The 15,834-nt window shown below is 39.3% G+C and overlaps 1 protein-coding gene across 22 annotated transcripts in view; it reads right to left on the bottom strand.

Moving 5' to 3' along the window:
• birc6 (baculoviral IAP repeat containing 6) overlaps positions 1 to 15,834 on the bottom strand; it is a 156,255-nt gene that overhangs the window by 69,112 nt on the left and 71,309 nt on the right. For all 22 annotated transcript variants that reach the window (XM_009293036.5, XM_009293039.5, XM_073928501.1 and 19 more), the window contains exons 57-62: positions 14,769 to 14,898; positions 13,733 to 13,864; positions 12,929 to 13,090; positions 10,342 to 10,515; positions 2,981 to 3,177; positions 2,496 to 2,796 (exon numbers count right to left, since the gene is read on the bottom strand). In XM_009293036.5, the coding sequence (XP_009291311.2) occupies positions 2,496 to 2,796; positions 2,981 to 3,177; positions 10,342 to 10,515; positions 12,929 to 13,090; positions 13,733 to 13,864; positions 14,769 to 14,898 (1,096 nt within the window). The remainder of the gene's footprint in view (positions 1 to 2,495; positions 2,797 to 2,980; positions 3,178 to 10,341; positions 10,516 to 12,928; positions 13,091 to 13,732; positions 13,865 to 14,768; positions 14,899 to 15,834) is intronic.

Below are 15,834 nucleotides of genomic sequence, written 5' to 3'. Positions count from 1 at the left end.
ATTGGGCAGCCAATCCAGGCTCAATTAAACCAATCGATGAAGCAACCATGTAGTAATCCAATCAATGTTTCCCTTAGGGGACATGCAGAGAAGCATGTGTGTCTGCCTGCAGGGTGTGAATGTATAATAGCCATTAGAGTAGTCTGATTCTCAGCTGAAGCTCTGCGTTGAGATGGGAGAGGTTTTCCCAAAAGCCTGATGCAATTGTATTAGTTTAAGATGAAGTCTCAGACCCCTTCACATGAGCAGCAGCTCTATTTCCTAACTCTTTGATTGACGCAACATGTCAAACAAACACTAATAAATAATGCTGAAATCTTCTTCATGGTCAGCACCTCTCATTTAACAGCTAATCTCAAGAATCACACAAAAAGCATCCTTCATTTGAGGTGCTCACGTATCTTGGTAAATGCTAAAATGGTAGTTTCACATTAGCTTACTGCTAAGCAACTGACTAATAGCACAGAGGTTAGAGCTGTGATGAACGCTCATTAGAAAAATTGATTCTGCATCGATTCACTATCCTCTCTGGAATCAATACTGAGCTTAGTTTTGACCAGCAGATGGTGCTCTATGATGGACTTACACTTTATACACTCAAATACTCACGAGAAAGAGCACTTGCATGCAATTTGGCTTTTAAGGGTGTACTAGCACTAGGCTATCCAAACCATGCCCGGGAGCGTTTCCCGGTTTGTTTGACAGGTGTGAGTTCTCTGAATGGAGGCCTGGTACGATTGAATTGGCCGGCCCTGGCCCTGTTGGAAGAGGTATGCCAAAGCATGATTCAGTTGGGCTTTGGCATAATAAGCTTGCAGTGTGAGTGTAAAGCGTGACTGAGACTGAAACTGAACATGTGACGTCACTTTTAAGGGACTGTTTAATATGGATTTAATAATCATTCTTACTTTTCAATGAATGCAAACTGTCAGAGTTTATAGTCTATTAATCCTTCGGCAAACTTCCTAATACCTGCAGCACAGTGACTTTATGATAATTTATGAGAGTTTGTTGTGGATCAGTTTGGCAAAATATCTGACTGCAAGTCACTGCATCCCAAACAACTAAAAATAATACTAAATGATATAACTGAAGCAATGTCCACTGTGCTGAGCAAGAGCGCTTCTTTTCTATTAAACTGAATAGTTGCAGCATTGATGATGTAAGCGTGCTTAAGTCTGGAAGGCAAAATGCAGTGCGAGTGCAGGCCATCAGGGGAGAGTGGAGGGGGGACAATCACACTTCGGCACGGTTCAAAGCAACTGTACCTAGTGTAAGTAAGCCATGAATGTAAACACAACTATGAACACTTGTTATGTGATTAAAGCTTTCCTAACTTTCCTAACTAACGATTAATTTAGGTTCAATTAGTATTTGTACAGGATTTAAAGAAAGTACAGCTGTTTGTAAGACATACATTGCATCTACTGTTAAAAACGGAAGCTCAGAATCAATCAAGAGAGAATAGCGGTTCATTTTGAAAATCAAAAACTCGATCTTTACACCTCATTTACACTGATTTTACACCTCAGCTCTAACAGAGATGGTTAAATAGATAAATTGTTAAAACTTTCAGGAATGATTAAAATGTTTATAAAACATCACCAAGTGCCCTTTTGGTTTACAAAAAACAAAGCAGCACAACTGTTGTCAACATCACCAACAATAACAAACTTGAGGGCCAATGCATGATACAATGACTTCATGAAGTATCAAGTCACTTTGAAGTCTAGAGCGGTGACTGCTGTAAACGCAGCTTTTCCATCAAAGGATTGAGCTCCAAAATAAGTAGTAAAATTGTACTGACATTTAAATTGATAGTTCACACAAAAATAAAAATTCTATCATCATTTACCTCACTTCACCATCACAAACCTGTTTGATTTTCTTACTTCAGTTAAACAAAAGAAGATATTTCGACAAAACACAGTATTTGTTTTTCCTACTATAGATGTCAATGGTTACCGGCTTCTAACATTCTTCAAAATATCTTCCTTTGAGTTCAACAGAAAAAAAAAACTCAAAGCAGGGATGGAACCAATTGAGTATTTGAGTAATGAGCATTTGAATTTTTGGGTGAATAGATTACAGTTTTTCCTCAAATAATGAGCCTAAGAAACCTTTTTTTTTCAAAGATAAATACTTTGAGAGGAATAAGCGACATTCTGTTTAATATGAGGGCTGAGTCTGAAAGGTCTCTGAGACGGTGAGTTAAACGGTAGATGGCGGGCACAGATATGCAGGAGATGCTGATGGGGGAATCAAAAAACAGTGTTCCACATCAGTCTTCTCTGTTTCAATCAATAACCCCTCTCTCTCTCAAGCACGCACACACACACAGACACAAACAGGGCTAATGGATATGCGAACAACGCAGGCTGAATATAAAAATAAGCATCTACTCCCCCAAAAATTCTGGATTCACTAAGAATATTGATTTCTAAAGTGTAAACAAATTCCAGAAGTAGTACTTCTTGTACTTGAGGGGTACTTACTTCCTTCTCCATCATCCGTGACGCCCAACACCAGTCTAAGTAGACATTGTGCATGCTTCCTCTCCTTCAGCAGAACCTCTGCATATCCTGGCAATCGCAGGAACAGGCCGAATGCCGCCAGGGAATGGGCAGGGATGGGGGACATGGTCTGCACGGAGGATTTGATGGGTGGAGGCTCGGCCGCAATAGTCTCGGGCGCCTCATAAACAAGCTCTCCGGATTGTTCAATAGTGACCCACTCGAACTGGTCGCTGTCCTTGGGTTTCTCCTGTGTGGTGGATGGCACCACTGGGGCGCTGACCTGCACAGAACGATCCGGACGAACTGGCTCAGAGGACACGCAAATGAACAGAAATGCTGACTAACCTCAGGTTACGGTCAGCGAACGAGTGGCTTATGAAGCAGAAATGAAGTGAAACTACATAAAATTACCTACGCGGTAGAATATAATTTTGCACAGAGAGCAAGCTTGCAGATATACTGACCTGCTGGATGACATCGGGGTACAGCATTGGAAGTCTCTCCGCGATCAGCGCCAAGCCACCCATACCGGCGAACACCTGCAAAGGAGACTGGATAGGACTGGTCTCCAGGAGGCTGTCATCCACCGCAGCATCCAAACCCTCGTCACCCGGGGTCATCGGTTCATCGTCAGGACAGCCGCTTAGCATCTCGCAGTGATCTACAGGACGAAAGAAGCCCAGAAATGCATCATTCAATCTGGCGTCAATAAAATCTCATAACGTCTAGCTGTAAATAAAGTGGTCTCAATTGTTCCCATCATAAACCACGATGTCCAAAGCAGGGCAGTACTGCACAAGAGCTCATTTCTGTTCTCATAAATCAGATTATTCCTCTAAATCAGGTTTTCATTTGCTGAGATTGAGGATCGATGTGAGGGAATAAGGAGAAAGTTGCAGGAGATATTGGCTGTTAAGTGTTTCTGAATGCACAGTCAGAATTGTAATGAAACAACAGTGCTCTAATATAAACACGGAGCAGATTTATAGAGTTTACAGCTGACATAACGGCCCTATTCACATCTGGTATTAATATGCTCTTTTGACGATCTGATCACAAATGGTGAGCTGACATGTGTCAGTTTCCACCCTGTGTGTTTGGATTTAATCAAGACTTTTCCCCGTTTTACTTGTTTGTACTTGTATAGCCTGTATATATCCTATGTGTATAGTTGAATATCTTAAAGTACATATGAAAGTTACACATAGGTTCTAAAAAAAAAATAGCTCTTGTTGTGTTTGTTTTAGGATTAATTTATGTAGCACCGTTGTCCAGCGAGACACGTCATTTTGTTCCTCTGTAAAGCGGAATGACGAAGTTCGACTTGACTTATCATGCTCTGCTTTCACTCGGTGCAATGCACAAATACTACTGAATGAATAATACCCATGTTATGTCACTTATGAGCAAGCAGAAAAACAGGGTGATGATTGTCTCAATGCATTCATAAAATTTCTTACCTTATTATTTAAAAGAAAAATTAAATCATTGGTGCCAGTAGCCTTGCGGTTAATTAGCACACTGACATTCAACACAATCCTACTCGTGGCTACTAGAGTTCGATTCCCGGACCACCATACTTCACCCATTATACCAAGGGTGCCCAAACACAGTCCTGGAAGGCTGGCGTTCTGCACATTTTAGCTCCAACTCCAATTAGACACACCTGAACCTATGAAGGCATTGCTGCAGCCTGGATGACCTCCAATTGGCCGGTTTCCACTGAGTGGTATGGTATGGTACACGTCGATATGCTTTTATAATAATAATAATAATAGTAATTCATTTTATTTGTAAATGGCGCCTTTCTAGACACCCAAGGTCGCCTTACAATAAGCATCAGCAGACATGCAAAACAAATTAAACATTACTAAAAACAATCATTGACCAAACAAGTTAAAACACAATAGCGAATATAAAAGAACATAATAAAAACATGATAGAAAAATTGTTAAGTAAAAGCCTGCTTAAAAAGATGGGTTTTTAGATGTGATTTAAAATTGTGAAGACTATCACTGCTCCTAAGATCTAGTAGAAGTTGGCATGGTTTACTTACAACTAAGTTGGAAATGGCAGTTTCCACTGTCAAAAGGTACCAAAAAGCGGACCGTACCGTACTACTTTTTAAGTACCCTTTCAAAAGGATACCTAGCACAAGAAAACTTCATTTGATGAACAGCCAGAAAGCCAAGAAGATAAACCTGTCGTTGTTGTTAACATGGCCATCTAAATCGTGAGCGGTTTCACTTTCTCGAGATGGCTTGCGATCACTCACCACACGTCTATATTGACATAGCAAACTTGAGCTGATGCTAATGATGTGTGCGTAATTATTAAAGTGCTTCTGATTAAATTGCTTTCCTTTCAAATACAAACGCGAGAAGCACGAAAAAACAAAGGAGAATCCTGAAAAAAAAAAACAAAGGAGGAAATTATTCTTTCAGCAACCTAAAACATGAACAAACTGCCATGTTTAAATATTACCATCACCCTTTTGACTGTGTTTTGAACTCGGTATGACAGAATTACTTTTTAATGTTTAATTTTACTTTTTATGTTAACGTTACATGTGCTGGTGAAGAATAAAGATGAGAGATTTGTATTGACTATATGTTTCATATCATTTATGAACCTAAACAACATTTAACTGGAAGTTTTGGGTATTTTTTATTTGTAATTGGTATTTTTTTTAACTTTATAGACTAAGTGTATGTATGTGTTCATCATTTTTATTTTATTTTATACAAATTGCAGACGGTACAGTAGGCTTTTTCGCATAATCATTCATCTGCAGCTATAATCAAATTCTGTTTATAGAAAGGTTAATAATAAACATTTATTTATACATAAGTATTTATGTAAATAAGGCATTTAGGTTTGGGGTAGTTTTAGACAATCATAAAACACAAAAGATTAAACTGTGTCATGTACAAGACATTAAATAAATGACAACTCCAGGAGGTGTGTACAGCCAACTTAAAAATCAAGTCCCAGCCACTCAGAGCTAACCAGCCCAACTGAAGCAGGCTCTGACATCTGTTTTTACCGTTCTTCCTGAATTAGCTAATCAAACTTTTATTAAGTGTACTAGAAACTTCCAAACAGGTGTGTTAAGTAACTCTGCAGGACACTGGGCCTGCAGAATCAAATTTCGGCATCCGAAATTGTCTATACTCCCAAAGGTATAAAAATCCTTAAAAAGTATATATATTTAAAAAAAATTCTACTGGAACTTTGTGCTATCAGCTGTATTGTCATTTAAATAAAACTTCTCGTAGATGTTAGTCTGTTCAGCACTGCTTTATGAAGGCCAATTACAAAAAAAAGTGTGGACTGGGAGGAGACAAATATTTACAAATGACTTGATTGAAGCTCTAGGCCAGGGGTCTCAAACTCGCGGCCCGCGGGCCATTTGCGGCCCTCAGTGCAATATTTTGTGGCCCGCGCCGACCGCTGTACACTGACAGAATCAGCGGAGCGGGGAGAGAGAGCGCTTCCCGCTCTGCTGATTCTATCCGTACACAGCAGTCACTGGCATTCCCCGCCCGCCGTGTAAACAAAGGGGCGAGGATGCCGGTGACGTCACCACGCACCCTGCTCCTTTGTTAGACGCTGTGGCGGGCGGGAAGTGTGGAGGGGCGTTGTCGCGCGCGTTCTGATCAGCTGTGTTGTCGCGCGCGTACTGAAGAGCGGTGTTATCGCGCGCCTACTGAAGGGCGGGACCGAAGGTCTGTCGCGTCGCCGGGGCACTTTTGATCATTTTGGAAGGGCACTTTCTATGCAAAACTAAAAAGGGCATGTGCTCTGTCTGCACAGGTTGAGCCCTATGTGTGCACGTGCCTGCCCTGCATCTTATATATATTATAGGTAGATACAGACTGGTACAGACTGATGTGACTGGAGTGGGGTGGGGGTGTTTTATTTATACATATATACGTCTTTTTTTTTAGGTGAGGGAATGGAAGTTTTGAGTGAGTTCCCCCACTTTTTTCCCTAGGACTTCAATAAGTCAAAGTACAGGTCTAGACTTAATGATGATCATCTTCAAGCCATACTGAGGGTCTCAACTGCTTCTGCTCTAAAGCCAAATGTGGTTCAGATTTGTGAGAAGAAGCGCTGTCAAGTCTCTGGCAGCAAAGAGTAGGCAAAAGATGCCATGTTCAGAAGAACTGTTCATAATCTTCACTCAATGTTCTATTAATGTTCAGGACACTTCATGTTCAGAAGAAATAATTAAAACTGTTAATAATGACATTTGAGGACTTTTTTTGTGAAATCCCTTATGTGGCCCAGCCTCACCCAGACTTTGCCTCCTGCGGCCCCCAGGTAAATTGAGTTTGAGACCCCTGCTCTAGGCAATGGTGAATTTTTTTTCTTCAAATTATTATTACAGTTGGTTGGTTTAGCATCAGAGATCTTTGTGTCTTTGATGTTGAGATCAGTACAAAGAAAGGAAAAGATCAGTGGAAGAACGTAAAACTCGAAGCCAAAAGGTCTTGCTGGAGAGATAAACAAAGAAACTGCACTCCCAAAACAACTGCTATAGTCTGTATTTGATCCTCGTTTTGAAGCAAGTATCAGATCTACTTTGCAAGCCAGAAGCCCATGTCCAGGAACAAACTAGTTGCCAACAGGTTGATAGCACATCACTGTAACAAGCGGCAACGCTTCAGAGCACCACCTGTGGTTGGAGTGTCTTCCACAGAGAGATGGACAGACTCCAAGCAGAGAGGAGAGAATTATCCTGGCTGGTGAGCATCTTTTTCAACTGCTCAACGGAGGGGTGCGAGATGAAAGAGTGCGTAAAAAGAAGCAGAGTTTAGCACGCCAGCAGTGATTTGACACAGCTAAGATAGCCAACTAGCCAAAGGGTGGGGTGAGTCCCTCAGGCACCATCACTAAACTGAACAATTCTGATGCCAGACACGACGGGTGCCATCGAACAAGGGCTGCTCCAAGACTCCTTACTGAGCCAAACAAACAAGCGAACGCAGCTTGCTCAGAATAGCTAAGGGAGCAAAGTTAACGAATGCTGCCAGCTCTCCATCACCAGATGAAAATTCAACAGTTTGAGAGTTCATGGTTCAGTTCGTAAGACACCATGACACAGCGTGGCAACACTGCAGTGTCAAATCAACTTTTGTTACTCTCCAAAGGTGCAAGACTGCAACACTGAGTATGTTTACATGGACACCAACAATCTGAATTTAATACGATTAACACAATACTCTGATTAAGAGTCTAACATCTAAACAGTGATTTTTGATTAATTAGATCAAATTAAGATCATAATCAGACTCAACAGAATTCGGATTGAGACATGTAGAGTGTGCTGATTTTAGTCACATTATTGAAGCGCATTACAGACATGCAAACACCTAAATTAAATTATTACCATCGTGTAGAATTTTGCTGCATTTTGCGACAGGATAGTCTATTCACAAATGGCTGTTCAACACTATTCTCCACACCAACCGAGTCAGTGAAGGACCACAGACACCTGGATTGCAAAATGCGGAGGTTTTTTTACTCTTATACAGCGTGCAATTTCAAATTCCATTAAACAACACTCTTTCAGCAGTTCATACTCGCATCCAATATCTCGTTTGTCAGGGAAGGGCATGCATGAAATGTTCCTGAATGAAAGTACCAAACTGCAGTTCAAGTGGACAAATTAAAAATTAAACACCTGAAATGACATGAAACTCCGGAGTAAATGTGGATAGCGTGGTAAAGCAATGGCGTTAATAGAATTATGTGCTATAACATGTAAAACGAAATCATGAAAGAAACATTTAAAAAGCAACTCATGTAAACACCTTAGTCTTATTACTGTCTTATTCAGATTAAGGCCAATAATTCGATTTTTTGATGTCCATGTAAATGTAGTCAATGTTTCTAGTCTGGATCTGCATGTTGCAACTTTATACTTGCAAGTTGGCAGCAAACAACTACTTTTTAAGGTACACCTTACTACTGCGAGAACTGCTTTAATGGGCTATATGCACGGCAAAGGTATTTCAGCCATCAATAAACTTCCTGTGAAAAGTTTTTAATTTCATAAGGTTCCTTTAACTGCATTAAAAATGTAATTTAATTCAAATATAATCTGTTAAATAGACTTAGTCATTTGGTTGTTCAAGCATAAAATAATATGAAAGGTCGTTTAAAAGCAAGTGCTGTCTGGAGCGGTGGGTAAGTGCTGAAACTCCATAGAAAATACTGCGATAAAAGAAATGTTCATGTTCTAAAGACATGGCTCAGAACAATGGAATTTAACGTCGTGCTTCTTGTCTGGTCTGACACCCATTTCATAGCAATTAGGCAGTGATGATGATCGTTTTTATAGAAACCAGATCTTAAACTAGGCGATTTTATAATGGCAAGAGAGTTCACCAAAAGCTTTAAACTGGCTTATTGGAAATTAAAAGTCTCTGTGGATATACCACATTATTTGTGGCATAGATTACATTAGGTGATGAAAACATTTCCATTGTTCTCCAGCCTCCAGTGCCTAAACTGCAGCTCAGCACAAGAAGTTTGGCCAGAGGAGAAATGGTCGTTCCCAACTGAGCCTAGTTTCTCTCGAGGTTTTTTCTTCAATTGGGGAAGTTTTGTTCCTCACCACTTGCTTGGTTTGGAACTTGTTGAGCTGCGCATCGATGTATTTGCTCCTCAGTGTTTGGACTTTCAGCAGTGAAAATTAAACCACACTGAACTGAACTAAACTGAACCTAAACTCTCTAAACTGGAGTGACACAGTTTAAATTTACTAGAACTTCTATGTTAAGCTGCTTTGACACAATCTATATAATATATGTGCGATAGAAATAAACATGAATTGAATTTCTTTACAGATTTTGGTCCTTATACCAAAATATTTAACCTACTGTACTATTAACAGCAACTATGACATTACCACTGAAAATAATTAGTAAAAACTTTTTAAAAGTGGATGCACTAAATTCTGAAGTTTAGTGAGAAGATAAATTGTACTGGTTGTAACAAACTGAGTAGTCAACATTACTGATTTTTGCCGATAAGACTGCTGATTAACCCCAGAGAAGTGGGATTTAATCACTTGACATTTTGTTGTGGCTGATTAGGATACTAGCGGGACACTTTACTGACACCCGTGACATCCAGCCCTCTGTGTTAGCAGATTCACCTGAGCTGACATCATCAGCAGGAACTCTATGTATGCGTGTATGAACACTGCCTCACCCCAACAGGGCCAAATCAATCAAGAGCATTGGCTATCCAATGGGAAGCCAGCTGTCATTGTCTGGACAGTGTGGGTTTGTTTTGTCTCCTTCAGAAAGTGTGAACACATCATTGACAGAGCAAAGCAAAATCATTTGACATCTGAAGATTCAGGACACAACAGGGGAAATATCTGCGCAACCACAACAACACAGACGGCCAATCAGGCGGTTTTCCCAGGGCTGGCAGAAAACGTGTGTGGCAGAGGGAAGCTACAAACTTTTGGATAAGAGCACAGACTGAGTATCACAGCAAAGTGGCATGAAATCAATTTCTGATGAAATAATGAATGATTCTTGCGAGTCTGTTCTTTCTGGAGGATCTAAAACACATAGCAAGAATAGTGTGATTTCATGTGCAGACTGCTGATTCTTATGCGCAGGTTCTTAAAAATGATTTTCAGTTTAAGAATTAGGAGATTCACAATTAGTAACTGAAACATTCATAAATTAATCTAAACACATTTTGAACAGTTCTAATATTTATATTTTAGCAGTTAACTATGACAACCTTGTTTATGACAAAATCTTCTGATGTATTTGCATATGAGACGTCTGCATACCTTTCTCAGTGCGGAGCCGTTTGAAGGAGTCAGTCTTGGAGAGGCCAGGATCTGAGATGATCTTTGACCCCAGTTTGACGGTCAGGTCAATGGAGCGGTATCCCTGAGGAAGTTTACGCTCATACAGCAGAGTCAGCAGCTGGGCCAAGGTCATCTCCGGTGGCAACGGCTGACCTGGAGGGAAAAAGGTTTGAGGCTATATTAAAAGAGGTACTGAACTAAAGTATTTTCATGTATTAATCACTTTTTCTACTGCCACTGAGTGCAAAGCTTATAACGAAGCCTAAATGATTTGCATGGAGCAAAATCAGAATGTTTTTGTAGGGAATAATAAAAAGATTTGACATTTGCACTTGCTTGCTCTATTCTGCAAACGATTATAGAACACTGCACTAGCCATTTTATGTGTCTCACAGAAAAGGAACAAATTCAAACAATGGTATTACTGTAAACATTCAGATCTATAGAGTCTAAAATATAGATCTATAGTCTTAAATATACTTTATAATCAAACTAGCAATTTTAACTAGCTTATCTCTAGACATGTCAGTGATCAGAGATTGTGCAAATCCATTTTAATTTGTGATGTTTTCTTAACTGCTGATTTTTCTTTATTGGGAGGAAAGCAAGCAACACATATTTAAAAATTCTTTTAAACCTTTCTATCAAAAGTTTGGACAGCTTTTGGATGTTTTAAAGTTTTTTTTTCAGTTTTCTATGAGAGAAATGACTAGGAATAATAAACAGTAGAAAACGGTCAAACTACTTGCTCTATAAACAAGTCTGTTCATAACTATAAAAAGTAGAACAATATAATAAGAAAATGTCCATTTGCATTGTTGAGCGGCATAACAACCTGTTTTTAATGTATGAAAATTAATCAAAGTGAATGAGATTGGAAGCCAAAAAGATTCTAATGGCTGTGCCTGCTCGTATGTCAAGAATAAGGTCAATACTGCTGCAAAGGTGTATACAATATATTTTGTCTACTAATAAAATAATGAAAAATTGCTTTAAAACAATATCAGAATCACTGAATTACATTAAACTGAACTACACTGTTTCAATTTACTATGATCTTCTTTGTGAAGCTGTTTTGACACAATTTGCATTGTAAAAGCGCTATACAAATAAAGGTGAATTGAACTGAATTTTACTGCATGCTAGAAGCTGGTTTATATTTCTGCATTGAGTGATCGCAATGACCCAAGCCACCTGCCTTTCACGAAGCCATGCATTTAGATTTCTGTGCACTGTTTGTGTTGTTCTGCAATAACACTTTCAAAACACTAGCTGGTAGTAGGTTTTTATGTTCCTTTGAGTCTGGTTTCTTCGCGGGTTTTTTTTTTTTTTTTTTTTTACTCTACCTTAAACGTACAAGTAGCTAAAACTTGCTTATTCAGAGGCAGGAACTAGCGGACATGCAGCAACATTATTCATAAGATAAACACAAAACAAAAGTTTCCATCTGGAGCTACTTTACAGGACTCGACACTTGTAAACACTCGCTCGCGGCTACAGCACCACCCACACTCATCACAGCTACCAAGCTGACCAATGTAAGAGCTTGCGCGATGCGTTGTTGCAACGTGTAGTTACATTTCTCGAGGGGTGCGTGTCAGCATCTGCGTCAGCCACAGTGAGGGCTATGCAACCACGCAAAGGCTGCGCCAGACCATATGCATGCGATTGACGCAGAAGTATAAACCAACCTTAAGTGTCTGCAAGTGTGTTGCTGCCCCACCGCAGTTCACTTAACACCCACTGGTGTCGCTAATAACAAGCATTTACAAATTTTGTAATAAAGAATTTTTTCTCGCCATTTTCTCACCCTGGAAGTGATTCCAACCCTTAATGAGCTTAAAAAAAAGATAATATTCTAAAGAACTGGAAACCATCAACTTCCATAATATTTTCAATTCCCACTGTACGCATCAATGGCTACCAGTTTCTTTTTCTATTCTCTATTGAGTTTTAAAAAATATATGAAACTCAGAAAATCAGTGTTTCTCAACCATGTTCCTGGAGAACCACCAACACTGCATGTTTTGGTTGTCTCTTTTGTTTGTCACACCAGCTACAGCTCTTTTAGTCTCTGCTAATGAGCTGATGATCTAAATCAGGTGTGTTTGGATGAGGAGACATGGAAAATGTGCAGAGCTGGTGGTCCTCCAGGAACATGGTTGAGAAACACTGATCTAAATGATAGGTTCTGATTCTTTTCACTGAATCAAATGCAAAAACAAAATGGCAGATGAGAAAGTGTACAACTGTGTAAAAACCTTTTTTCCATTCAGCATGGCGGATCAGAAATTACACACTTCAAATACTGAACGACACTTAAAAGGGGACAAGATAAGACATAGAAGGAAGCTTTGAAATTGACATGCATCATCAGACTCTCTGCTTCTCTGAATAAATGCAGTGAGGTGAAGTGCCAGGCAGATGGGGACAGGCACCGGGGTGACCTCAATGCTCTTCCTCATCTGTATGGAGGAGCGCGGTGAGGAACGCAAAAGAGTACAGAGTGGGCGAGAGGAGCAGACAGAATGTGAACGCGTGACAGAACAAGAGTGCGTGTTTGTACCCGGCAGTAGTTTGTGACAGAGGTGGAAGACAGGCACGCTGATGGTTTTGGCAGACGGATCAACTCCTGAGGAAGCTGCCAGCTTGTCACTAAGGACACGCCCTCGTCGGGATGGAGGACGTGGAGGAGTGGACAAGGCCCTCTTCGACTGAGACTTCAGACCTGGAACACAACATGAAAATGAGCTGCAACCTGATCCAACTAGATCAATAATTACAAAAGCTTATGGCAAGCCGTTTTAGCATTTAAACCTTTGTTTTGACTATCCATAAATATATTTAGAGATATCTCTAATTATATTTTGACTAGTCATAATTATAATTTGACTAGTCAGAATGACAATTAGAGATATCTGCAATTACAATTGTACTAGTACGAAATCAGATTGGAGATATCTGCAAATATATTATGACTAGTCATATTCCTCCATTGACTTCCATTGAAAAATATTTGCAGATATCTCTAAATGAGTTTTGACTAGTCATAATTGTAATTAGAGATATCTCTAAATGAATTTTGGGTTCATTTGTTTTGGGTTTTTTATAGGTGGCAAGGGTTGCTGTAAGACGATGAAAGCGGAATCTTGTTGGTTGTTATCTGGTTGCTAAGTTGTTTCAGGTGGCTGGCACAGTGTTATAATGCTTGAGTTTTTTTTTAAGTAGTTCGTGGATGGTTGTTAGATGGTTGCACTAGTCGGCTGTTAGTATTTTTCCATATTCTTGTTAACGGCATGCAGTGATAGGAAACTTTCAGTGATGCAATGCAGGGTGATTTTCAGTGATTCAATGCAGGGTTAAACAGTACCTGAGGCAACAACGACACTGTAGTTGTCTTGGAAACCATTATCAGCTTTCATCTTTTCCTTTTCCTCATGGTTTTTCTTCTCTTTATCCTCCTTTTGTTCATTGATCAGTTTTGCTGTGATGCTAGGTGTATCTAAAGGGTTAAAAAATACCAAGTTATCTCACAGTACGTGTGCAGTCAGCCTGCAGGCTCGAAAAATACATTTCCCTTTAGAGACATATGCAACGAACAACATGTCATTTTAACTGATAATCTGAATATCTGAAAGTAAAGATGTAATATGCCCATGAAGAAACAGCAATCCATAACGATAACGACCTGCTGTGCTTCCTATGAGGGTCTTCCATCTATGGAAGTGATGCAAGCACGAGAACAGCTCCGAGACAAGACAACTTATGTACGGTATATCTTGAAGTCTTCAGAGGAAACTAAGACTATATCTGCCACACTCAAGGTCTCAAGCGACAAGCAATTCATCACACACACATGCTGATGACCATGCCACATGACAGTTTTAGCCCTACATGCTTTGTGCATCAGACCTTGAAAGTCTGAAGATGTAGCAAAAGCTGAATCTAATAGATCTGATAGACTACTGCAGGCTCCATGCAAAACTAGCTCACTGTATGACTGATGGAAATTCATTCAACCTGATCAAGGGAAAATGTTTTGTGAATTAAATGGCTAATGTGAATGATCTTAATGGTACTAAAAATGTTAAATCAATTGTCTACAATTATTTTTTTAATAAATCAAATAAATTTGTTTTTATTTGATTAAAAAAAAACATTGGTGTGGATTTTGTACTCAGGAAACAATTCACATTATCAGTGCTGAAAACCGTGAATTAATAAGTGTAAAACCTTTTTGTTTTCAAGATAAAAGATCAAATCATTGTTTATTTACAAATATTAACGTCTATAAATGTTATAAATGTCTTTACAGTCATTTTTGATCAACTGAATTGCTTTATGATACCTTATTTAAAAATAAAAGCTTTACTAACCAAACCTTTTGAATAGCAGTGTATCCATACCTGAGACTCGGTCCAATACTTCTGATAGTGTAGTTGAGATGGGCAGATGCAGTTTGCGAAACTTGTGCCCTGCTCCATACATGGGGTGCTGGATCACATGACTTGTGGCATTAATGCGCCCTTTATAAAGCTGAGGCAGAGCAAAAGAAAAACAGCGACGGGTCACCTTAGCAGTGTGCAAACCTATTATACAGTAAAAAGGTGCATTAGGATGATATTGCACTTCAACATATATCTTAGTGTCCTTATTATGATATTTTTAATGTCTCATAATACAGTGGTTCCCAACCTTTTTTGCCTGAGACCCCCCATTTCCCCATAAAAATATTTTAAGGCCCCCCTCCACATCTAATGATGATATCACTCATAAGTTGGCAGTAGGTATTATAAAATTATTCAAACGAACTGTATGTTTATTACTTTATCTAGATATACTTATGCACAAATAATAGCCTAATATAAAAATATAAAAGCAAAACATCAGTAGGCCATTTTTAATTGGTACACCTTGCGGTATTTGGGATGAGTCGACTGGAAACGCTTAATTGGATGCCTCATGCATTTGTTAGCAAGAACTTGCTGCAGATAACACACTGTGGCTGGGTTAGCGACTCTGCTTCGAGAAAATGGAATAAAACCATAGTTCAGGTAACTATCCTGCATTTCATGTTTCCAGTATTGCTAGTGCTGAGACCTGAAATGTTTGGAGCTTCCTCACCTGGGTCCAGTATAACTGCTCAAGACAAATCACAAAATGAACTAAGGCAACATAATCGTTCTCCTTATTGTCCACTGTTAAAAACTTTTTAAAATATGACGCAACCCCCAACAGAGGTCGCTGAGGTCCCCTTGTGGGCCGGGACCCCCCTGTTGGGAACCGTTGTCATAATACACATATGGAATCATTTTAAATACTTAATCTCTAGTTCAATAAACTAATGACCAAAAGAACAAAATGACTCAAAGAAATGATATATAATCCTTAATCATGAACAAAGACCTTGTCTTTTATTCATGTTTTAGAAATTGATTTAAATGTCAATAGAAAATACTACAGCTGTGGGGG

This window comes from Danio rerio, chromosome 17 (genome assembly GCF_049306965.1).
Source record: "Danio rerio strain Tuebingen ecotype United States chromosome 17, GRCz12tu, whole genome shotgun sequence".
Classification (NCBI taxonomy): domain Eukaryota; kingdom Metazoa; phylum Chordata; class Actinopteri; order Cypriniformes; family Danionidae; genus Danio; species Danio rerio.
The sequence above is the reverse complement of the archived record's forward strand: the minus strand, read 5'-3'. Positions and strand labels throughout refer to the sequence as shown.